This window comes from Gobio gobio (genome assembly GCF_949357685.1).
Source record: "Gobio gobio genome assembly, chromosome: 12".
Classification (NCBI taxonomy): domain Eukaryota; kingdom Metazoa; phylum Chordata; class Actinopteri; order Cypriniformes; family Gobionidae; genus Gobio; species Gobio gobio.
Window position 1 is genome coordinate 3,589,034 of NC_137105.1, and position 25,000 is coordinate 3,614,033.

At 40.9% G+C, this 25,000-nt stretch overlaps 1 protein-coding gene across 1 annotated transcript in view; it reads right to left on the reverse strand.

Moving 5' to 3' along the window:
- Positions 1 to 17,802, reverse strand: part of arhgap39 (Rho GTPase activating protein 39) — a gene marked incomplete at both ends in the record, with an annotated part of 82,197 nt that extends 64,395 nt beyond the window's left edge. The window contains 4 exons of the mRNA XM_079832207.1: positions 16,672 to 16,781; positions 16,960 to 17,295; positions 17,401 to 17,683; positions 17,777 to 17,802. Coding sequence (XP_079688333.1) covers positions 16,672 to 16,781; positions 16,960 to 17,295; positions 17,401 to 17,683; positions 17,777 to 17,802 — 755 coding nt within the window. The remainder of the gene's footprint in view (positions 1 to 16,671; positions 16,782 to 16,959; positions 17,296 to 17,400; positions 17,684 to 17,776) is intronic.
- Positions 17,803 to 25,000: the final 7,198 nt, after the last annotated feature.

The following is a 25,000-nucleotide window of genomic DNA, read 5'->3' on the forward strand; positions in this document are numbered from 1 at the left end:
TGTGTGTGTGTGTGTGTGTGTGTGTGTGTGTGTGTCTGTGATAATCAGCTCCGTTAATCCCATAGTAAATTTCTCCTGATCCTATAATCAAATCTAATCTGCTCTAATCCAGGATAACCTGATCGCTCAAATCCTGCTGAAAGCATTTTTGGGAAGCTGGTCAGAGGGGATTCTGGGTAATTTGACCTGTCTGGATCCTCCATCTGAATGTGCTGAAGCATATGATCATATTCCACTGCTCAGGATTTCAATATGTTCACCTAATGGATCTTCACATAAACGTGTTATTCAGGAGGTGCTTCAGCGTCTATTCATAAGAGAAGTGCTCGAGACTCGATTTATGTGGAGATCTCGGTTACGGATGTACGAGATGAGCTGTACAGAGACTGCTGGGGAAAGTAAAGCGGTACAATATGGCGTTATTCTCTCAAAAGTAACTAATTGGATTACTTAGTTACTTTTTATGGAAAGGAATTCATTACTTTTGCTTGCTTGTTTCACACCAAAACTGAAGTAAAGCAGCCTAAAGACCTGTTCACACGGGACGATTTTCACACACGTTTATCGCCTTGTGACTAAACAAAGGGCGCCAATGTGTGTTTTTTGTTTTGACGCGGCGCATTAAAAAATGTCAGATTAATGAGATGCTTTTGTTCACGTGCCTGGAGCTGCTGAAGATACAGTAAAACACCACTTGGTGGCGCTCAAGCACAAAACGCTCTTGCCGAGCACAAATTGATACGACGAAGAGGAAGTAAGTAGACCAAGAAGAGGATGAGCTGCTAATGCCATAGATATCCATAATAAAGGCTAGATGTCTCGTCCGCGCTGCTGGCCAATGGAGGTCGACGTCCACACCTGGCGGCCATCTTGTCCCCGTCAGCTCGCTCACTCGTAACATTGTGTTTTAATGGTGCGTGTACTTTTTAAATAACCATAACTTGCTCAGTTTTCTACCGATTTTCAAACTGTTTGGTTTGTTATAAACGTCAGAGATGTAGTTATGACACTGCATCATAGGCGTCGATTTCGGGGGGGACGGGGGAGACGCGTACCCACCAGATTTCGTCATGAGTCCTTTTGTACCCACCACTTTTTTTTTTTTTTTTAAACCTCGAGTTCAATTTTGCGGTGAAGCATTGCTGACACACACATATTATTTTTTCCACTCAATTCAATTGTGTCGTAATAACGATATCTTATGTCGTTTTAACGACATCTTTTCTCATAATAACGTGATCTTATGTCGTTTTAACGACATCTTTTGTTGTAAAAACGTTTGAAAAGCAGAAGCAAGCTCCGTAAAATAGGCTCTTCCGCTGCCTGTATCAGTGGCAGTGCCCATAACACGAAATTGTTGTAATGGATTGATGTAGCCTATACAGTTCTTAACAGCCATGGGTAGCAGGTGCCATGGACCGCTCATGATTTAGCGTAATGACGGACCCCGGTGCAGCCACAAATATCATAATTATCTATAGGCTAGGCCTACTGTAATTGAGACATTCAAGAAATGTATTAAAAAGAAAGACGCTTTCAGCCTTACTCGAAGTAGAGCCCTACATTTCTGCCCGAGCCCGACGGGCCCCGACTTTTTTACGCCCTAGGGCCGGGCTTCGGGCCAATTTTCCAGTCATAGCCTACCTCAGACGCGGGCCGGGCTTCGGCGCCGCAAATGAGTAAAGCAAGCCAACACGCAAACTGCCACAAGTGAAACTGAAAATAAGCTAAGTTTTAGATGCTCAAAAGCACAATCATCTTCATTAAAATTAATGAGACTAAACGCTCTTACCAGTGTTTAGGTCGCTCGTTCTCATAATGCGGTCTTTGATGTTGAAAAGAGCTGATGAATAAAATACTCATATCGGTTGATTTCGTTGACATGAACTCTGTTAAATGTGCATATAGCACGGGAATTGAAGATCGGATATATATTCATTTCGCGGAGAGGTGTAGCCCAAGGTAAGACAACCAGCATGTTTTTTATTTTTAATTATTTGTTTAGATTGTGTAGCCCGTTTTGTTTGCGCGCGCCGTTGCGATCTGCCTGCCTCATCTTGTCAAAAATGCCTTTTTACTGTGATGGTGGTGATAATAGGCTAAACGTTTAAACGATGCTTTAAGTGTTTTTTATGGATTTAATAAGCAAGACAAGTCAAGTGTTGATTTCAGAGGCTAAAGTGTTGGGTTAACTCACTGTCGGCCGCTGGCCGCTTGGTCGTCACTTTAAAAAGCAAAAACTTTAGTTTAACAAACATTAAATGCTTTAAACATTTTTCTAAATTAACTTAATAAAGAAACAAAACGAAATATATCTACTTTGACATTAAAAACAAAACTGAACTATTTTAATGGCTGTAACTAATGTGTAATAGGGAGGATAAAAAAAACACGGGCTCCAGTGGGACTCTGATAATGAAGTGGTAAAAAAAATTGCAAAAATGAAAAATATTAAAGAATTCGCGGGGCGCTTTCGTCGGCATGAGTAAGATAGGCTATAAGACCCGCAATATGTCTCTCATCTGACATTTTTATTTATTTACATTAGTAAGCTGCAGGATATAGTCTTTCAAAACATGACCTGCGCGAAAGAGAAAAAAAAATGTACCCAGCACTTCTGAAAATGCACTTCTGAATGCGTCTCTGTCCCCAGCACATTTCAAACCAAACTGACGCCCATGCACTGCATACTTGTGAATAATTATTCATAATTTGTTCAAGCGTCCAGAATTATAGCCACGTTAATAACGTTTGTAAGAAACCAAACCGTTTGTAAATCCGTCAAGATTTGAGCGAGATCAGAGTATTTGTGTTCAGATCACTCGCCTTACATCAGGAGCCCGCCAGAAAGCTTGCCTGTGACAAGATGGCCGCCGGTGATGACGTTAGAGACTCCGCTGTAAGACATCTAGCCTTTATTATGTATATCTATGGCTAATCAAGCTCACCAGTTGGCAAAAAGTGTGTGAATGGTTTTGGCAAGCGCGTAAATACCATAGACTGTAAAAAAAATATGGAAGAGCAGTTTTGAAGCGTAAAGTAGGGTCGAGCTGGCCATCGCCAACTTGGCAGCGCGTCACTCCTGGATAACAGAAAATGGGCAAAGAGGCGGGACGTGGGCGGAGCTGAGGTGATGACTGACAGACAGCAGACAAACGGCAATCCACCTGTCACTCAAAGTGGCCACGCCCCCTTAATTATGCAGAACTTTAAGGCTTTATATAATGTAAACGAATGAGTTATAAATAAATTCACCCCCTCACAGTCATCATGAAGGGCAAAATTAACCCTATAGACCAAAAGCACAATGTGTCCCAGACTGTAAACATGTGTTCTTCTGCTGTAAAGTTGGGCATTTTAGTCCATCATTTTAGGACATCTAGTGGCCAGTCCATGAATTGCAGTTTAAGTCACTTCCGTATTGGCTTCAAGAGAAGAATGTCAGTCAATAAATGGGAAAACAAAGTAACTTGTGTTACTTATTTGAAAAAGCACCGCAGATATTTTGTTGTAAATTTAAAAGTAATGTGTTATCGCACGGACAAGTGGATCCGCACCATTAGGCTGTGTTTACACTTGACGTCTTTTTTGTCTTTTTTCTGGTTGGATGATGCGTGGTTTGCGGCATATTTTAGACTTAACAAAAGTCAGTTTGAAGACCTGCTACTACTGTTTAGTCGATCTACCGGCACCTTCTCCATTTTTCTTGGAAACGAGTCAGGTCGCGTTACTCGCTTGTCATTGGTCAGCTGTCAAAAAGGCGCTTGACGTAGGGCGTTTTTATCAGAAAAGTTGAGCTTTTTTCAACTTGAAAGACGGAAAAAGACGCCGGCGTTGGCATTTAAAAAAACGCTCATTACTTTTTTGAAAACGCGGTTTACGCCATAGCATTATAATGTAAAACAGACGCTGACAGCTTCAAAAAAGACGTCAAGTGTGAACACAACCTTAATAAGATTTTTACTTTAAAAAAAAAAAGAAAGAAATTGATCCTTTTATTCAGCAACGATACGTTCAATTAATCAAAAGTCACAGTAAAGACATTTATAATGTTACAAAAGATACAGAAAATGCTGTTCTTTTGAACTTTCTAATCATTAAAGAATCCTGAAAAATAAAATATACCACGGTTTCCACAAACATATGACTGTCTTCAACATGGATAATAATCATAAATGTTTCTTGAGTGATTAGTGAAGGATCATGTGACACTGAAGACTGGAGTAATGATGATAAATTCAGCTTTGATCACAGGAATATATTACACTTTACTATATATTCAAATATATAGTATTTATTTCACAATTGTTTATGTATTTTTGATCAAATGCAGCCTTGGTGAGCAGAACAGACTTCTAATAAAACCTTTTGCATTTGCATTTTTAATCGCATTTTTTGGTGTTGAAGTTTTGCAATGTCTAAATAATCCAATTAAATAATCAAGAAAGATATGTAATATCTAGGAATAATAGGAATAAATTACACTTTACTATATATTCACATAGAAAACAGTTATTTTAAAATGGAAAAATATTTCACAATTGTTTATGTATGTTTGATCAAATGCAGAACAGTTTTCATATTTAATCCCATTTTTGCTGTTAAAGTTTTGCAATGTCTAAATAATCCAATTAAATAATAAAGAAAGAGATGCTGAATATGACCTCATTCATCACAGTGGAAATGTTAAGTCTAGCTAAAGTGAAATAATCTTGTTTTCCCTTCGAATTAAGCATTAACTTAAACAATATCTTGTTATTTTGCTTCACTAAATGTATCTTGATTTAAGAATGATCCGATATTTGAACTGGAAAACAAGACAGAACGTTTTTGCAGTGCAGGCTGGATTTTTCTAAAGGTAACATTAGTAATTGTTAAACCATCTCAACGTAATGGTTTGATGATTGTGATCTTACGGGTGGAGTCGAACAGATGCACTGCTATTGATTGACAGGCTTTCTGCTGCAGTGCCGTTAACAGCCGCCATCTGCAGCAATTACTGACCGCGCTTTACAAAGACGCCCTTTACAAGGTGCCACTGATCACACAGCGGGATTTAAGGCTGTCACTCAAACACTCATTCCCCGAGCCGTCGAGACGAGCACAATATGCAGCAGAGCCAGTGTGTATAATGCAGCACCTACTGTGACAAATAACACACTTATTTAGATCAGAACTGTGCCGCATGATTAAACTTATTCCAAAAGAGCATAAAAATCCTGTTTTGCATTCTCAAGAATGACCAAAACACGTTGTCCTTCAGTCCAGAGGCAGCTGCATCAACGTATTCCTGAGGCAAACAGCTAAAAATTATGTTATTCCTCAGTATTTTTGTCTTGTTTTTCAGTACAAGCATCTACAAATTCTTAAATTAACATACATTTATTTGAGAAGCAAAATGACAGATTAGGGCTGCAACTAACGATTATTTTAATAATCGATTAATCTGTTGATTATTTCTTCAATTAATTGATGAATCGGATTTAAAAAAAAACATTAATTTCCAATCCTTTATTTAAGAAAAGACCGTGCAAATTCACAGTGCAAAAAATCTTCAGAAAGTGCACAGGTTGCTACAATAAATCTATAAATCTTTTCTTTCTTTTTTTATAAAGAAAAATACTAATCAGAAAACTTAACAGGATGTTAGAACTTGTTCTCTACACTACACTCACAAACAACATTTAATGGGTTTAGTTAAATTGTAATGCATTAAGAATTTCTCTAAAATGTCCAAACCCATTATATACTCCTGGAGAAAACATCTACTGTATTAACCTATTAATATGAATGATATTAAATCCAGACACAGATTTAACTGCTGTGACATATTAAAAAATATTATGTAACAATTAAATAAAACTACTCCTCCTAAAGAAGAACACAATGTCTTATTTTCAATGAATGATATGCATTCTTTATAACTTGCATACAACATTCCTTATAGATTACATGTGGATTAAATAATTAATGTATAATAAATATAATGAATCCTTATTAAAACTAAAGAGGTAATTTTCTCTGTCTTTTGTTGTTTGATTAATATTAAGAGCACAAATGTTAGCAGGTTAATGGACTGCTGTCACTTTAAGACCGAATGCTGACCGAGAATGACAATAGATATTAGTCATAGTTTTTGTCATTCAAAGCTGGTTTTGATTTTCGTCTCGTTTTTGTCTGTGAAAAATGTTGTTGATTAAAATATTGACAAATTATTTGTCAACGAAATTAACATAGCAACAGATTGAAAAATGAATGGGCCAAAAAAGGCAAGTGAATAAAAACGTGTCTTTAGTCTTGCAAACTGTACCACCCCTGCTTTACTGCTGTTATTAACAAGCTAACGCTAACTTGTCAAGCTGGATAATTCATTGGGAAATATTTTTTAACCCTTAAACGCTTACCTCGGGTCTTTAGTGACCCGGGACATCCTTCACTACCCTCCGCCTCATTCATTTTTTAACAATAATCAAATCTTTGATGAGGGAATAAGTGCAATTCTCCTTTATGTCTGAAACACAATGATGAAGTGACGTTACACTCATAGTCACCGCAGGCAGAAAACAAAAGAATAGGAAGAATCCTCAGCAAAACTTGAAATGGAAGTACTGAACACAATCAAATATTAGTGTCACTGATGATGGATCTGGCGAGGAAGCTGTCAGACATCAAAATATTGATTTTGAAGATGTTGAACAGACATTTTGCCTGAATGTCCTGGAAATGATCTCTGACGAGGACAGTAACGATGGTGTAAAACATCTGCTCAAACTGAACCCTTCCAAGCTCCACAAGGCAACAAAATATGCTTTATTTTATTCTTCTGTGACTGTTACTCTAATATCAGGAGAGTTTTATTATCACAACAGGTCCATCCGTGTTAGATATAGATATGAAAGCATGATTGGCAAAACATTAATCTATTTAAGCGTCACTTTTTAAAACATTTCCAGTAAACAAGACTTAATATTTGAGATGCATCGATAGTAAATTTCTTTGCCAATACCAATACAATAAAAATTGTTTCTTGAGGAAACAAAATTTTCCCAAATAATTCTGCAAACTATACCTTAAGAATCCCCTCTTGTAACACTTTAATTTTAGAGGTTACAATTAATAACTTATTTTCAGATATAATAATTACACAAAAACTGAAATGTTTGTATACAACTCAGTTGCACTTGAGTTAGTTTTCATAAACACTTGTCTTCATGGCAAGTTTATTCACACAAACTTGTATAACTTATATATAAGCTTGTACAAGCTCTTCTCTAATATTTTATAGCTAACTATCGAACTGTGAACACTTCATATCTTTCCTGAGGTAATTGTTTACAAACTGTTATCGGCGTATTTCCGCGTTTGAAACACTGATAGAGCGATTACATGAGATGATACAGATTTTTTGTACTGTATCTTTCAACATACCTTTGATATTCATGAATGTTTTTCGAGATATAACGTGTATTAAATTGGAAGAAAGACTCGCGCGCGTTCGCGCTGCCGCGGCTTGAAGAAGTGACTGAGGCGGTGATCACGTGACATTTAAGAGTGAATTTCGTGATAAAATGACAGAATTTGACTTTATTTCTAATCAGAAGTAACAACGCACAAGCTTATTGCAATTATTCGATGGGAGGTGCGATATAGGTCCAGGTATCATTCGTTCATTTGTTTTTGCTTTCACATATGAAAACGGAAAAACGAGAAAACAACTCCTTTTTTCGTTTTTTCGTTTTTTTAGAAAAACGAAAAAACAAAATTATGACTAGATTTTTGGTTTTCCGTTCTTGCACGGAAATCTGATTGGCAGGATATGCATTCATTGTTTTTCAAAATAAGAGTTTTCCCAACACTGTATTTGTTAGCCTGTAAAATTAATAGTACATATATGCATGCTATTTGTCACCCAATTATTTGGTTTTATTTGTTAACCTGTAAAATTAATTGTCTATATGCATGCTATTTGTCACCCAATTATTTGGTTTTGCTGACTGAAAAAAACTATTGAAATAGCCTAAACACGTTCACGCATTGACAGTTGTCATCATTCAAATGTAAATAATACATTTATTCTTTTTTTTTTTTTTTTTTTACTTAAATTCTTATGAATAATATATTTTTTGATTATATTAATATAATATAAATGCTTGAGTTTATGTTTGGGTCCTACTTGCGCTACAAACATCATGAAGGAGTAGCACAAATTGCACAAACATTTTAATATGCTTTCAGTTTCCTAGAACAAGTAATATGCAACATGCCTTCAGTCAAAGTTTGGTGGTAGGCTAATATTACATCATCATTATAATAAAAAAAAAAATGAAACGTCTACTTTTTAACTATGAAACTAACACCGCCAGTAGGTGGCAGCAAGTCTCTATCTTAATGAGAGAGCTGAATCCTTTATTCTCAAAAATCCTAATTCGTTTAAACTACCAAACGACTGTGGGTAGCCTACTTGAACCATTTACTCGTCTGATTCTGTCAAAAATGCATATATTTTGAGGAACAAACCGCAGCAGTTCTGCTGTTTGTTCTGTTTTCTTGGACGGAGCGAAAACAGAATGTAGCCCATCTATAAAAGTTAGCCTACTCAGTAACTTTATTGAACGTATAATGTCACATTTGCGATTGTGCAGATGTTCGGAAAAACAGCACTCTTGCTGGTGTGATAACTCGCATGTGTTATATAAAACGGTAACTCGTTAGGCCTATTTTCTTTCTTTCTTTCTTTCTTTCTTTCTTTCTTTCTTTCTTTCTTTCTTTCTTTCATTTTGATGACATGTAGCCTATGACTATTCCTATATTGTGATGGCAGTGGAGAGAAATGATCATAGAAACGATTTATAGAAATGATCATTCTCTGTAAAGCAATGAGACGTGAACATATCAGAATTTATCAAGATTTCTCTAAATGTGCGCTCTTTTGGACTAAAAGCCTAATTCAAGCGATTTAAAGTAGCTGATCGCGAGTTGACGCGGATCAATACTCTGGCTATTCTTTGAGAAATAAAGATAAATAGGCTTTCTGGTTGCGCCGTTTGATTGTGGCCTCGAAGCTCTCAGTCGGAGGATATTAAGGCCCGGGTATTTTTATTCCGTGCTCCCTCCGTCTTTCAAACTACTCCGTGATCGGAGTTGTCATGCGGGCCCGGGTGAGCTGAGCTCAGGGGAACAGAATTCGAGGGAAGGAGCTGGTCTGAGTTCGGTTGCGCAAATTGCGCTCGAGCTGTGCTGCGATTCATGTGAATGTGAAAGCAGCAAGGACTCGGGTACACAAGAAAAGTAACCTACGCATGCATTTTTATCAGATGAAGATGCATTTAGTTCAATAAAAAACATGTAAGGGATGATAGTGTTGAGGGAGAGGGAGCCTGCGGTGTAGAACGCGCTCTGACTCGGACCACAACAAACCCAGTGTAAAAACACTCAAACTCAAACAGGGGCTTTTTTGCTGCATATCTTGAATTTTATGGACATTCTAACTAAGAAGCACTGACATGGTTTGGTTAACGACATCTAACTAATACAGGTTTCTGGAACAACATGAGGGTGGGTTAGGTGTTTTTCTTTTCTTTTTGGGGCAACTAACCCTTTAATTTATTATCTGGATTATTGAAAGTCTTTTTTATTTGGCCATGGACTGAATCACTCTGCAGTCTCTACACATGAAGTAAAATAATTTCAAGTTAATTTATTTATTTGAAAAGTAATGTATCTGTAATATGATCATGCTCAATTTATAAAAGCAAAACTAAACCATTTATTTGACATGTTTTGAAGCCTACCTGCTTTCTGTTAGTGGACTCTTCGCAAAGTTAGTATTGGCATAAAAACAAACATACTCTTAGCAACACTGGACAACTGGATAAAATAATATTTCTCTCTATGTGAACAAGACTGAAATTATATTATTTTCTGTATCTTTTCTCGGGTGTGCCTATCTCTGTGCTGAAACATGTCTCTGTCATAGTCGTAGCCTGCATTGGTCTTAATTTATCTTTGGCTGCATTATAATGACTTCCTAATTCGGAATACGTAGGGCCTACTCTTTTCATCACATACCGCCACAGCAAAAACGTCTCGGTTACGTATGTAACCCTCGTTCCCTGAGGAGGGAACGGAGACGTACGTTAGTGACTAACGAATGGGGGTTTCGCTTAGAAGCCTATTACCTTCGAGAATTCAACAGCGCACCAGGCACGCTTCGTCAACCGAAAATGCCTGCAGGTCCCCTACCCTCTTGAGAGAGGCCAATGCGGTCAGCAGAGCCGTCTTCATCGACAGAAACTTAATATCGACCGACCGCAAAGGCTCAAAGGGAGGCCTTTGCAGAGCACTTAGAACTACTGCGAGGTCCCAAGAGGGAACGAGAGGAGAGCGAGGAGGATTCAGTCTCCTCGCTCCCCTCAGGAACCTGATGATTAGGTCGTGCTGACTTACCCTTTTGTCTCCCAGGAGATCGTGGTGGGCAGATATTGCGGCCACGTACACTTTAAGGGTGGAAGGAGACAGCCTTCGTTCCACCCCCTCCTGGAGAAACGATAGCACGGACCCGATCGGGCATTTCCAGGGGTCTTCTTGGCGGGAAGAACACCATGTGACGAAGAGGTTCCACTTCAACGCATAGAGACGTCGTGTAGACTCAGCTCTAGCGGAAGTGATGGTAGCGACCACCGCAGGTGGAAGACTACTCAAACCTGCTGCGTCCCGTCCAGAAGCCACACGTGGAGCTTCCAGAATGCCGGACGCGGGTGCCAAAGGGTGCCCCGTCTCTGAGTAAGGAGGTCTGGTCTCAGAGGAATAGGCCAGGGAGGGGCTGTCGCAAGGAGTAGAAGTTCTGAGAACCAGGTCTGGCCGTGCCAGTATGGGGCGACCAACATGACCTGCTCCTTGTCCTCCCTGATCTTGCACAGTACCCGTGCAAGGAGGCTCACTGGGGGAAACGCATACTTGCGTAGACCCGGCGGCCAGCTGTGCGCCAGTGCATCCGTGCCGAGTGTGCCCTCGGTCAGGGAATAATACAGGGAGCAATGGGAAGAGTCCTGGGAGGCAAACAGGTCTACCTGAGCGTCGCCGAACCGTTCCCATATCAGCTGAACCGTCTGGGGATGGAGTCTCCACTCTCCCGGAAGAGGCAGAATCCGTGACAGCTCGTTGGCTGCACAGTTCAGGTCTCCCGGAATATGGACAGCACGAAGGGACCTCAGGTGCTTCTGACTCCATAAAATGAGATGGCGGGCGAGTTGAGACATACGGCGGGAGCGTAGACCGCCCTGGTTGTTGATGTACGCTACTACGGCCGTGTTGTCTGTCCTGACTAGTACATGTTGACCCCTCAGCAACGCTCGGAAGCGGTGCAGGGCGAACCGTACTGCCAGTAACTCGAGGCAATTGACATGCAGATGGCGCTGGGGTCCTGTCCAGGAGCCCGCGGCTGCTTGTCCATTGCACATGGCACCCCAACCCGTGGATGAGGCATCTGTTGATACAACAACATGCCTGGAAACTCGTTCTAAGGACACACCGGTCCGTAGAAAACTGAGGTTCGACCACGGGGTGAGAGTCTGTAAGCAGGCCCGAGTCACTTGTACCCGGAGCGTGCCAGACCGCCATGCCCATCTCGGGACTCGATCGCGTAGCCAGTGCTGAAGCGGTCTCATATGTAGCAATCCGAGCGGCGTCACCGCGGCTGCGGAAGCCATATGCCCCAGGAGCCTCTGAAATAGTTTCAGTGGAACCGCACTCTTGCCCTCGAGTTGACGAAGGCAAGTCAGCAGAGACTGCGCGTGCTCGCTCGAAAGCTGCACGCACATGGCGACCGAGTCGATATCCATACCGAGAAAAGAGATCCTCTGCACGGGGCAAAGTTTGCTCTTCTCCCAGTTGACCCGAAGGCCCAGACGGGCTAGGTGATGCAGCACCAGATCCCTGTGTCCGCAAACCTGCTCTCGAGAGTGACCCAATATGAGCCAGTCGTCGAGGTAGTTCAGGATGCGGACCCCGTGCTGCCGAAGGGGCGCAAGGGCTGCCTCGGTAATCTTCGTAAAGACGCGAGGGGACAGAGATAGCCCGAATGGGAGGACCGCGTACTGATATGCCCGGCCCTCGAAAGCAAACCGTAGGAACGGTCTGTGTCGAGGTAGAATGGAGACATGGAAGTAGGCGTCCTTCAGGTCGATCGCTGCAAACCAACCGTCCGGACGAACGCATTCGAAAAGGCGTTTTGCTGTCAACATCTTGAACGGAAACCTCTGGAGGTAACGGTTCAAGACGTGCAGGTCCAGAATTGGTCGTAACCCACCGGTCTTTTTGGGTACAATGAAGTACGGGCTGTAGAACCCGCAGTTCATCTCGGCTGGAGGGACAGGTTCGATCGCACCCTTCGCCAGTAGGGTGGCAATCTCCGCATGCATGACGGGGGCATTGGCCCCGATCAAAGTGTAACGGACTCCCCGGTAACAGGGAGTAACCTGCGCAAACTGAATCGCGTAGCCGCGCCTGACGGTCTTCGCGACCCAGCGGGACAGTCCCAGAAGCTGAAGCCAGACTCCCAAGAACTGCATCAGCGGGGTCATTCGGACCACAGACATACCCGGTGTGGGCTTGCAGCGATGCAGCGTCACCGGCCCGGACATGGGAGGCTGTTGGGCGTCCCAATGCGGGGGCACGGATAACTGCTGCGTCCTGACAGAGGAGACCAGGGAAGGACGCACGTTCCACTGGGGTCTGCTCTGCCAGGAGGCTGGCGACAGAGAGGGATGCGAGTGGCGGGACCCGGAGGTGGCGCGCACTGTCATCACCGGACTCTGTGGGCTCAGGGATGGGAGTGTTAATTCTTTCTTTCACCAAATTAGGGTGCTGCTGACCCGTGGGCCAGCAGCTGAACAAAGGATTCTCCCCCGGCCCTCCACCGGGGGAAGGAGTGATCCTGCTACCATCTCCTGGAAAGAATACTCCATCCCTGAGCCATCCGTCTCAGGAACGCCGCTTGGCCTGACGTTTAGCGGGGCGCGGGGCGGGTTGAGCGGATTGTGACGCCTTCCTACGGCGTCCTCTGCCACCCGGCCCGGGTGAAGGCTGCTGCTTGGGCCGGGCGGGAGGGGCGGGAGCCTTAGGAGGGCGTCCTCGGCATGGAGCAGACTGAGGCGACTGTGCCGGCGGCTGGGTGGAGGCAGCAGCTGGCCGCCGGGGCAGTACATGTTTAATAGCCTCAGTCTGCTTCTGGGCGATTGAGAACTGTTGGGCAAAGTCCTCAACCGCCCCGCCGAAGAGGCCGGCCTGGGATATGGGGGCATCGAGGAACCGGGTTCGCTCGGTGTCCCGCATATCAGCCAGGTTCAGCCACAGGTGTCTCTCCTGGACCACGTTTGTGGACATCACTTGACCCAGGGAGCGTGCGGTCACCTTTGTCGCCCGGAGAGCGAGGTCGGTGGCGGCACGCAGCTCATTTAAGAGCCCCGGATCAACTCTACCCTCGTGCATGTCCTTGAGGATCCTGGCCTGGTAGACCTGTAGGATCGCCATGGCATGCAAAGAGGCAGCAGCCAGCCCCGCAGCTCTGTGCGATTTCGCCACCAAGGTTGATGTGAATCGACAGGCTTTGGAGGGGTGCTTAGGATCACCACGCCAGGTCGAAGCGCCCTGTGGACACAGTTGCATCGCAACAGACCGTTCAACCGGGGGGACCCCAGTGTACCCGTTGGCCGCGGCCCCATCAAGGGTAGAGAAGGCGGAGGAAGTCGACGAACGATCGCGGGAAGACAACGGGGACTTCCAGGACCGCGTGAGTTCCTCATGCAGCTCGGGAAAGAAAGGAATTGGGGGCGGGGACTGACGTGTGTCAGCGCGCGCTCCCAAAAACCAATCATCGAGCCGCGAGCGCTCGGGACAGGGCGGAGGGTTCCACTCTATCCCCAGCGTCGCGGCTGCCCGAGACAGCATGGCTGTCAGCTCTGGGTCCGACTCGGGCAATGCTGGAACGCCCGAGGGCGGACACCACAGCCGAGTCATCATCCTCAGAGGACTCTAGCCCACCTTGTGATGCGGTGACTGACATCGCATCCTCCTCTGGAGCGCCAAACGAGATGCGCGGGTGGGCCGAAGCAGGCCCCGCGATCTGCGTCTGGACACTCGCGGGTTGCAGTGTGCAAGACGGGGGTGTGGCCCGAGGCATGAGCGTCGGGGCTTTGTTCCACACCGTAACCGTCAGGTCACCCTGACCACCAGCCGAAGTACTGGGTCTCGCGGACTCAGTAGATCGGGGTGTGGTAGAGGGGACTCTCACTTCAGAACGAAGGTCATGGAGTCTCGACCGCAACACCGCGATGGTCATATTCCCGCAGTGGGAACATGACTCATCCATAAACGCTGCTTGGGCATGCTGTAAGCCCAAACATACCAAGCAGTGTTTATGCCCATCAGAAGGGGAAAGCGACCGGCCACACCCAGAAGTGCATGGACGAGACATCCTGAAAAGGACGCGTCACGTGCAAGCTCTTTTGTGAGAGGATAGCCTCGCAGAGAACGCCGAAGCGCCCAGGGACCAAACACCAGCTGTCTAGCGGACCACTGCGCAGATCAGCAGGCAGGCAGTATGCGATCGCTGGAACGCGCTTACAACCAAACGTCTCTGGAAAGCTGCTCGTCTCGAAGGCTGACAAAGACTCAGATCAGGCTTGAAGGAGTGAAGATCTCTCTTGGCTCCAAAGCAGAAACATAATGCGATGTTGCCAGCGTACTTCCTTATATACCCACGAGGTGGGGCGGAGTTACGCATGCAAATTCCTCATGCCCATGGCATTGGCACTGCCATTGGGCGCTGTTGAATTCTCGAAGGTAATAGGCTTCTAAGCGAAACCCCCATTCGTTCGTCACTAACGTACGTCGTAGTGACTGAACGAAAGGGAACTGCATATTGCAAACAGTTTCAGAAAATTGTTTGGTGCGATATGATTCCAAATAAATACATGTTCAGTAATATCTTCCAGAGATTTTTTAATTTTTTCTCTAAATAATGTTGATATATGGCAACTAGTAAACACGCTAAGTTTCGTCATCCTGACATGTGTGGAAAGGGTTAAAACATGCGCGTTACAACTAACCCCGCGTTAGGTTGTGCCCCGCGCTCCCTAATAATAATTGTTGTTGTTATTATTATTATAATTATTATTTGCCTATTGTGGCATTTAAGCTACATGCATTTAGAAGAAAAAAAGGGAACAAAGAAATTAAAAGTCATAATACACAATGCCAGGTTTATTAGGCAATAATAATAAAGTGCTAAGATTATTATAGTTAATCAAGATTTTGACACACATAATTCTTATTAAATCGTTGTATTCCGCCACCCGTTTATAGAGAATCACTGCAGTTAATATAATTTGATGAATAATACACAATAAAACAATAAAATTCGTGGGAGTTTGCTGTTCTTCTTCTCAAATGAATCCGTGAGTAAAGTTTTTACAAACCCGTGCGCACGGATTATGAATTTGTGGGAACAGATTTAAAAACTGAGGGTACGGTTTGCAAAATCTGAGCGCACGGATTGGAAATTCGTGGGTACGGTTTATTAATCCGTGGGCACGATTTGTTAAACCGAGGGAACAGTTTAAGAAATCGTGATCACTGTTTATAAACTGAGGGAACGGACTGCAAAACCGTCTGCACAGATTTTTTTTTTTTTTTCTCCTATAGGTGACCTGCCGGGCTCCGTAGTACGCAGCTCTCTCATTAAGATAGAGACTTGCTGCCACCTACTGGCGGTGTTAGTTTCATAGTTACAGTTTTTCTCGATTGCTAAAACACATTTCTTGAAAGCAGCTCACATTTTCTCTTAAACTGTGAACACACAACTCAATTTTCAAGCTACATTTACAAAACCTCAGACACTTCTTGCAAAACCAAACTTTCACCTCAAAACAGTTCAATCTGTGCTCAAAACTGAACTATGTTGTCAAATCGTGCCCCGAGTCAATCAAAATTAAAAAATCTACTGAACAGTCACTAAACACTACGTAGAAAAATAGAAAACACAATACTCAGGACATGAAGCTGGTGAAATAAATGCATTTAGCACTTGTACAAAAAGACAAAACAGAAATATTGTGCATTTACATGTACTGTATCACTTTTAAAAACAAACAAGTCAAGTCAAGTCAACTTTATTTATATAGCGCTTTTAACAATGTAGATTGTTTCAAAGCAGCTTTACAGTGTTAAACAGGAAAATAATGCAGCATAATTTTATTCAGCTGTATAGCCATTCTGGAAAAATTTCAAGTATCATACAGTGACAGTGTGGGCTTTAGATCAATAATTTGATCAGTAATTTAGTTTAAATGGTTAATTTAGTTTATTATTTAGATGTATTTCGATGTTTAGTTGAAAAATTTAGTGTCCCCAACTGAGCACGCCAAGCCAGAGGCAACAGTGGCAAGGAAATCAAAACCCCATTAGGTGACCTAATGGAGAAAAATAAACCTTGGGAGAAACCAGGCTCAGTCGGGGTGCCAGTTCTCCTCTGGCCACAGAAATCAGAAATCAGAAAAACAGAAATCATACGTGCTTACCACTTGTGTACAGTAAGCCTATGTATACTGTAAATATAAAGTACAAAAAATACAAATAAGTGAATTATTCAGCCACAGCATCATGTCTCCTTACTGGGTCAGGCCACAGGACTTCATCCACATCACAGGCCACATTTTGTCTGGCCAGGCAACGGGGAAAAAAACCCCTGGCATGCCGTATCCAGGCTTGGCATGCCTCCATACCTATGTCACCACAGGCAAGTCCCATGGCTTGCAGGAGATTTACCCTGGTGTAAGGTTGGCGTTTATATACCTTCCACCGCCATGAGGAGAAGAATTCCTCAATGGGGTTTAGGAAAGGGGAGTACGGTGGAAGGCAAAGATTGATAAAATCTTGGTTCACATTGAACCACTCTCTAACCTGGAGGGCTCTGTGAAAACTCACATTATCCCAAACAACCACATAGATGGGATGCTCATCCTGCTGCCCCAACAGAGCATCTCGCATGTTATTGAGGAAAATGAGGAGCTGGTGAGTGTTGTAGGGCCCCAGGTTGGCATGATGGTGGACAACCCCATGATTGCTGATGGCAGCACATAATGTGACATTGCCACCACGCTGCCCAGGAACACCAACAATGGCCCGATGGCCAATCACATTACGGCCTCTCCTTCTCCTTTTGGTGAGATTAAACCCAGCTTCATCCATATAGATGTATTCATGGGGTCTTTCCATTGCATCCAGTTCAAAAACCCTCTGTAGAAATAGATATAGTTCTGTAAGTGATACGGAAAGTGATTTAGGCCACTACAGTAAATCACTACAGTAATCAACATTGAATGTGTCTGGGTGTATGCCAACCTGTACATACTGGAATCTTTGCTCCTTTACTCTGTCTGAGTTGCGGTCAAAAGGCACTCTGTATAGCTGTTTCATGCGCAGTCTGTTGCGCTTGAGGACACGATCAACAGTAGAGAGGCTGACACTGTTTATACCCTCAAAATTTACATGGTCCTCAATGATCTTCTGCTGAATTTCACGCAGTTTAATGGCATTGTTCTCACGGACCATATCAACAATTAGGGTCTCTTGGTGTGGGGAGAACATACCTGTCCTGCCACCCCCATGTAGCAGTCTTTCAATTCTACAAAAAGAGAACATGGAGTTACAAAAAATATACATGGAATACTAGGCCTACAAACAGTTAGACCAACCCTCCATTACGATACTACAGTACATTGGTACAGTGGTGTACTGGAACATATATTTACTTACAGTATACTGTGATACAGTATATAGTATGTCTTACAGTAATTGCTGTCAGCATTTACATACTAGGCTATAATTTAAAAAAAAAAGTTATTACCTGTTCTCTTCTCTAAATCTTCGGATTATGGTGGACACAGTGAATCTACTAAGGTGTGGTTGTACCCTTTGTCCAGCCTCCCTCATGCTCATACCATGGACAAGAACATGGTCAATCACAGTAGCTCTGATTTCATCAGATATTACTGTTCTTTGTCTTTGCTGACCACCTCGACCACCTCGACCACCTCTCACACGGACTCTTCCTCTCAGATTTCTATCCATTGTAAGACCTCACAATTTTGAGTTGTTGTGTTCAACTGGTGACACCTGTGCTTTCATTGTGTTTGACTTTTGTCACTTGTGCTCACCATTCTGCAGCACAGGTGCATCACAATGAAAATGTGTTGACAAGTTGTGTCTAAACAGGTGAAAAGTGCTTATGGTTTTGCCAAAAGAGTGATTGATTCAATCAGTGGGTTCAGGCAACTGAGCATTTGGTTCAAACAATAGGGTTTAGTGTTTTAGCAATTGAGAAAAACTGTAAAAAGTAGACGTTTCATTTTTTTGTATTATAATGATGATGTAATATTAGCCTACCACCAAACTTTGACTGAAGGCATGTTGCATATTACTTGTTCTAGGAAACTGAAAGCATATTAAAATGTTTGTGCAATTTGTGCTACTCCTTCATGATGTTTGTAGCGCAAGTAGGACCCAAACATAAACTCAAGCATTTATATTATATTAATATAATCAAAAAATATATTATTCATAAGAATTTAAGTAAAAAAAAAAAAAAAAAAAGAATAAATGTATTATTTACATTTGAATGATGACAACTGTCAATGCGTGAACGTGTTTAGGCTATTTCAATAGTTTTTTTCAGTCAGCAAAACCAAATAATTGGGTGACAAATAGCATGCATATAGACTATTAATTTTACAGGTTAACAAATAAAACCAAATAATTGGGTGACAAATAGCATGCATATATATACTATTAATTTTACAGGCTAACAAATACAGTGTTGGGAAAACTCTTATTTTGAAAAACAATGATGCATATCCTGCCAATCAGATTTCCGTGCAAGAACGGAAAACCAAAAATCTAGTCATAATTTAGTTTTTTCGTTTTTCTAAAAAAACGAAAAAACGAAAAAAGGAGTTGTTTTCTCGTTTTTCCGTTTTCATATGTGAAAGCAAAAACAAATGAACGAATGATACCTGGACCGATATAGTGTTTGTTTAAAAGCCACGAACTACGAGTGATTCATAGGGTCAAATATGCGTGCTTTAAGATTAACATCGCTATTTTTGAACTATGAATGCGTTATTGTCGCGTTAACTTGCCCTAAATTCAACACGAGACATTGTCTTCACACACACACACACACACACACACACACACACACACACACAGTATGAGTTGCAGTCTGACACGTTTCTCTGCGCCATTTTGATTGACAGGATCAGCCCTGAATAGTGAAAATAATAATAGGCTTGCTTTTATCTGCCCATACCAATTTTTGGTCGAAACATATGCATCTCTACTTTATATCTTAAGGCATTTTCCATCTCAAGTAAATGTATCTTGATTTAAGAATGTTTAGATATATTTTTTCTGGAAAACAATTCAAAAATACTGAAAAACCTTTTTTTTTTTGCAGTACAGAAGGTCAAAGGTCACATGGTGGCCATTTTCTCATTAGTCTATTAACCTCTCCAGCTCCTTTCTATCCATTCTTCTTTGTATGACCTGCCCTTTACCTCTCTATATATAGAATCGGTGAGAGATATCTTCATCTGTCCTTCATCTCTACAGATAAACCAGAGCACAGGGATTTAACGTGACGAAAGCGCTCCGCAAATGACAATGAGAGTTCATCAGATAACAGGAGGGAGAGTTAAACACTGACTTGTGACTTCAGGCTTCCACAGAATCATAAATCATCACTTAAGAGCTTTGTGGCAAACCTTGAAAGGGTGTACGGTATCGCTAAAAATCAATTTCTCTGTATAGGTTGATACAAGGGATTTTTACTTCTCTGCAACCCGACTGTTGCTCTGTTGCTCTTTACACAAAATGAGAGAAAGAACAGAGAGAATTCAGAGAAAAGGTAACAGAGAGAGAGAGAGAGAGAGAGAGAGAGAGAGAGAGAGAGAGAGAGAGAGAGAGAGAGAGAGAGAGAGAGAGAGAGAGAGTGAATCCTCAGTGAAGTGAGACGGATGCTGGTATTAGACCCATAATTCTCCATGTTCTTTACTAACACGCGTCACCTTGGCCGCAAACCTCATTTTAAAGACTGCACACTGTTATTAATGGTGTTCGCTCGAGTCAAGCAACAGCTCATACTCATGCTTATGGATTTAAACTGACCGCTCACACTAAGTATTAAATGCTTGTGCTACAGACATGAATGGCACTCAATAATTCCCTAGAAACCACCTAGAAATCCCTACTAAGTGCATGGCAACACCCTAGCAACAATCTAGGATATCATAGAAACCATACAGCAATGCCCTTGCACCCACCCTGAATATCCTAGTCAAAACGTACAGTAGCAACATCCTAACAACATAGCAACGCCGTAGATACTACCCAGAATACCCTAGTAACCACTTAGCAACATTATAGCTACCACCTAGAACACTTTAGTAACTACATAGCAACGCCCTAGCAACGACCCAGAATTCCCTTCTAACTGTAAACTCCCAGAATACCCCCAAAAATAACACCCTAGAAACTACCCAAAATTCCCTAGCAACATTCCAGCAACCACCCAGAATACCTTGGTAACCACATAAGTACAGCCACAAGCACCATTCTCCAGTAACCTCATAGCAACATCCTAGCAACCACCCAGAATACCTTGGTAACCACATAAGTACAGCCACAAGCACAATTCTCCAGTAACCTCATAGCAACATCCTAGCAACCACCCAGAACTCCCTAGCAACTGCATACAGCAGCAGCCTCCTAGCAACCTCCCAGAATACCCCAGGAACTGCATAGCAACACCTTGGAAACTACCCAACATTCCCCATAGCAACATTGTAGAAACCACCCAGAAATCCCTAGTAAACAAATAGCAAAACCCTATCAAAACTACTCAAAATTCACTAGTAACCTTAACGCAGCATCCAAGCATGCACCCAGAAATCCCTAGTAACTGCATAGCAGCCTCCCAGCAACCTCCCAGAATACCCATAGGAAACACATAGCAACACCCTAGAAACTACCCAAAATTCCCTTGCAACATTCTAGCAACCGCCAAGAATATCGACACGAAATGCATAGCAACACCCTAGAAACTACCCAAAATTCCCTAGTAACATTCTAGCAACCGCCAAGAATATCCATAGGAAATGCATAGCAACACCCTAGAAACTACCCAAAATTCCCTCGCAACGTTCTAACAAACGCCCAGAATACCAATAGGAAACGTATAGCAACACCCTAGAAACTAACCAAAATTCCCTAGTAAAATTCTAGCAACTGCCAAGAATATCCATAGGAAATGCATAGCAACACCCTAGAAACTACCCAAAATTCCTTAGTAACATTCTAACAACCGCCCAGAATACCAATAGGAAACGCATAGCAACACCATAGAAACTACCCAAAATTCCCTAGTAACATTCTAGCAACCGCCAAGAATACCCATAGGAAATGCATAGCAACACCCTAGAAACTGCCCAAAGTTCCCTAGTAACATTCTAACAACCGCCCAGAATACCCATAGGAAACGCATAGCAACACCCTAGAAACTGCCCAAATTTCCCTAGTAACATTCTAACAACCGCCCAGAATACCCATAGGAAACGCATAGCAACACCCTAGAAACTGCCCAAAATTCCCAAGCAACATTCTAGCAACCGCCCAGAAAACCCGCAGGAAACGCATAGCAACACCCTAGAAACTGCCCAAAATTCCCTAGTAACATTCTAACAACCGCCCAGAATACCCATAGGAAACGCATAGCAACACCCTAGAAACTGCCCAAAATTCCCTAGTAACATTCTAACAACCGCCCAGAATACCCATAGGAAACGCATAGCAACACCATAGAAACTACCCAAAATTCCCTAGTAACATTCTAGCAACCGCCCAGAAAACCCATAGGAAATGCATAGCAACACCCTAGAAACTACCCAAAATTCCCTAGTAACATTCTAGCAACCGCCCAGAATATCCTAGTAGTGCATAGCAATGGCCAGGCAGCCTGTACACATATTTTCTTTGGAAAATGTTATTTTTCTGTTATGTTAGGTAAATATCTGTAACTGTTTACATGAAGTAAACGACACCCGGACAGTTCCTCTGCAAAAGCACAGTTTAGATTTAACTTCACAGCGCAAATGAAAAATATTTTTCATGAATAATTCATGCTTCAAGTGCTTTAGCAAAAAAGTCCAAGCTGCAGATTTGTGCTTTAAACCTCTCGAGCTCGCCGTATGGTGTTCCTGTGAAGCGGTTTTCCATTTATGTTCAGCCAAAGGTGAAAAAGAGGGGATGAAAGAAAGCGGACAGTGTCTATCAGGCCAGAGAGCGATGAGTCCATCAGGCCTGAGCCGCCGGAAAAGTCAATTAGAAGAACGGACACTGACATCTCATTTCAAACAGAATTAATGGAGCAATCACTGTCCCCAACTCATGACATCTATTTATAGATCAAGATCACAGAGAATCCAGTGCGGTCAGAGCTGGACCTATAACACATCTTGCACAAATACGTCAAAATACTGTTAATATAGACCAAAACTGCTAATAAACCTTCACCCACCTCAGGACGTCAGATTAGATATTATTAATAAATATTACAATAAAAATGTGGTGTAAAATTTACAATTACCACTCAAAAACAATTACAAAGAAACAGCAAGTAACAGAATTTTGAAAATTTGAAACTGAAATAATAATAATCCAATAATATTTGTTTGAACTACAACTACAGTGTACTTTGTGCTTATTGATCCTGCTAATTAAATAAAAAATATATACAACAAAAAACAATAACTTTGGTATAGACAGGTGTATTTAGTTTAATTTAATAAATTACATACACTCGAAAAAATGCTGGGTTAAAAACAACCCAAGTTGGGTTGAAAATTGACTAACACAACAATTGTAGTTGTTTTAACCCATTGAATGTTTTTTTTTAACCCAGCGGTTAGGTTAAATATTTGCTTAAAATAACCCAATCGCTGAGTTAAAACAACCAAATTGCTGGGTTAGTCCATTCCCCCCCCCCCAGCTTGGGTTGTTTTTAACCCAGCATTTTTTTATAGTGTAGCCTTTAATTTTATTATTATTATATGAAAAAAATCTTTATTTGCAGTGTAGTTTATGCTTATTGATCAAATATATTTTCTTCAAATATATATTTAAATAATATATTACAAAAACAATAACTTTGCTATAGACAGGTGTATTTAGTTTAATTTAATAAATTTTACAACCTTTAATTTAATTATTATTATTGTTATGAAAAATCATTATTTAGAGTGTAGTTTATGCTTATTGATACAATTATATTTCTAGTAAATAAAAAAATATATAAAAATGCATAACAAAAAATATTTAATATATTTAATAAAATATATTTTCTATAAATATATATTTAAATAATATATAACAAAAAACAATAACTTTGCTAAAGACAGGTGTATTTAGTTTAATGTAATAAATTGTATAACCTTTAATTTAATTATTATTATTATGAAAAATCATTATTTACAGTGTTGTTTATGCTTAAAATAAAGAATATATATATATATATAGCACATCAAAGAAAAAAAAATATTAAAAACAATAACTTTCTTATAGACAGGTGTATTTAGTTTAATTTAATACATTTTATAACCTTTAATCTAATTATTATTATATGAAAAATCATTATTTACAGTGTAGTTAATGATTATTGATAAAATTATATTTCCAGTAAATAAAAATAAATAAAAAATATATAACAAAAACCAATAACTTTGCTATAGACAGGTGTATTTAGTTTAATTTAATACATTATATAGCCTTGAATTTTATTATTATTTTTATAACTATGAAAAATCATTATTTACAGTGTAATTTATGCTTATTGATAAACTTGCAAATTAAAGAAAATATATATTGACAGGCATCTATATATATATACATATATTTTTAACAACTCTGAAAAATATGTTTAGTTTGTGCTTATTAATATAATTACATTTCCTGTAAATTATAGAAATAAAAAATATATAACAAAAAAAACTTCTATAGACAGGTGTACTTAGTTTAATTTAATTAATAGTATAACCTTTCATTTAATTATTATTACTATGAAAAATCATTATTTACAGTGTTGTTTATGCTTATATATATATATGTATAGTTGTATTTAGTTTAATGAATTTGAGAAGTTTGAATAAATGATGACTATATATGTTTTAAATGTACATTTCTAAGACTGTATTTGAAGGTCAGGGTGAGAATGATGTGTTGCTGTGGGTGGAGCGTTTCTCTCAGCTCATAATCTGACACCTCCGCCCACTGATCATCATTTATCCTCATAAAACCAGCTCTCAGATTCATCACATGTGTCGCAGTAGCTCTACATTCATCCTGACAAACCTGGAGAAAACACATCTGGAGACGCTGTGTGTGTGTGTGTGTGTGTGTGTGTGTGTGTGTGTGACTGCAGTGAACAGATCCAATCTGAATTATGACGCACATACAACAAACAGGGTTTTACAGGCAGGTGGTGGAGATATCACATAAAACAAGGGTGCTTGATGGTTATTAATATAGTGATTAGCAAGCAATCACTATCTCAAAATAAGAAAAACTAATAAATACATTCAGTTTATGCGTCACTGGACAAAAGAGAAGCTTTTATGGAATATAATATTTATTAATTATTTTAACAAAATAAGACTTATCATACAAAATACATTAAGAGCCGGGGGGTTAAAACTTTTGAACAGGATGAAGATGTTGAAATTGTTCTTAATTTGTTTAAATATCGCAGTTTTTCAATTAGTTCTGCCCTTCAGAAGCAACAGAAGAAACTTGGAAGACACATTAAGTACAATTTACATTGAGCTTCAAATTCAGAAAGTGTTCACTCGGCTCTGAATGCAGTGTAGTTGTGTTTGAGTCGCTCAATCGTCCT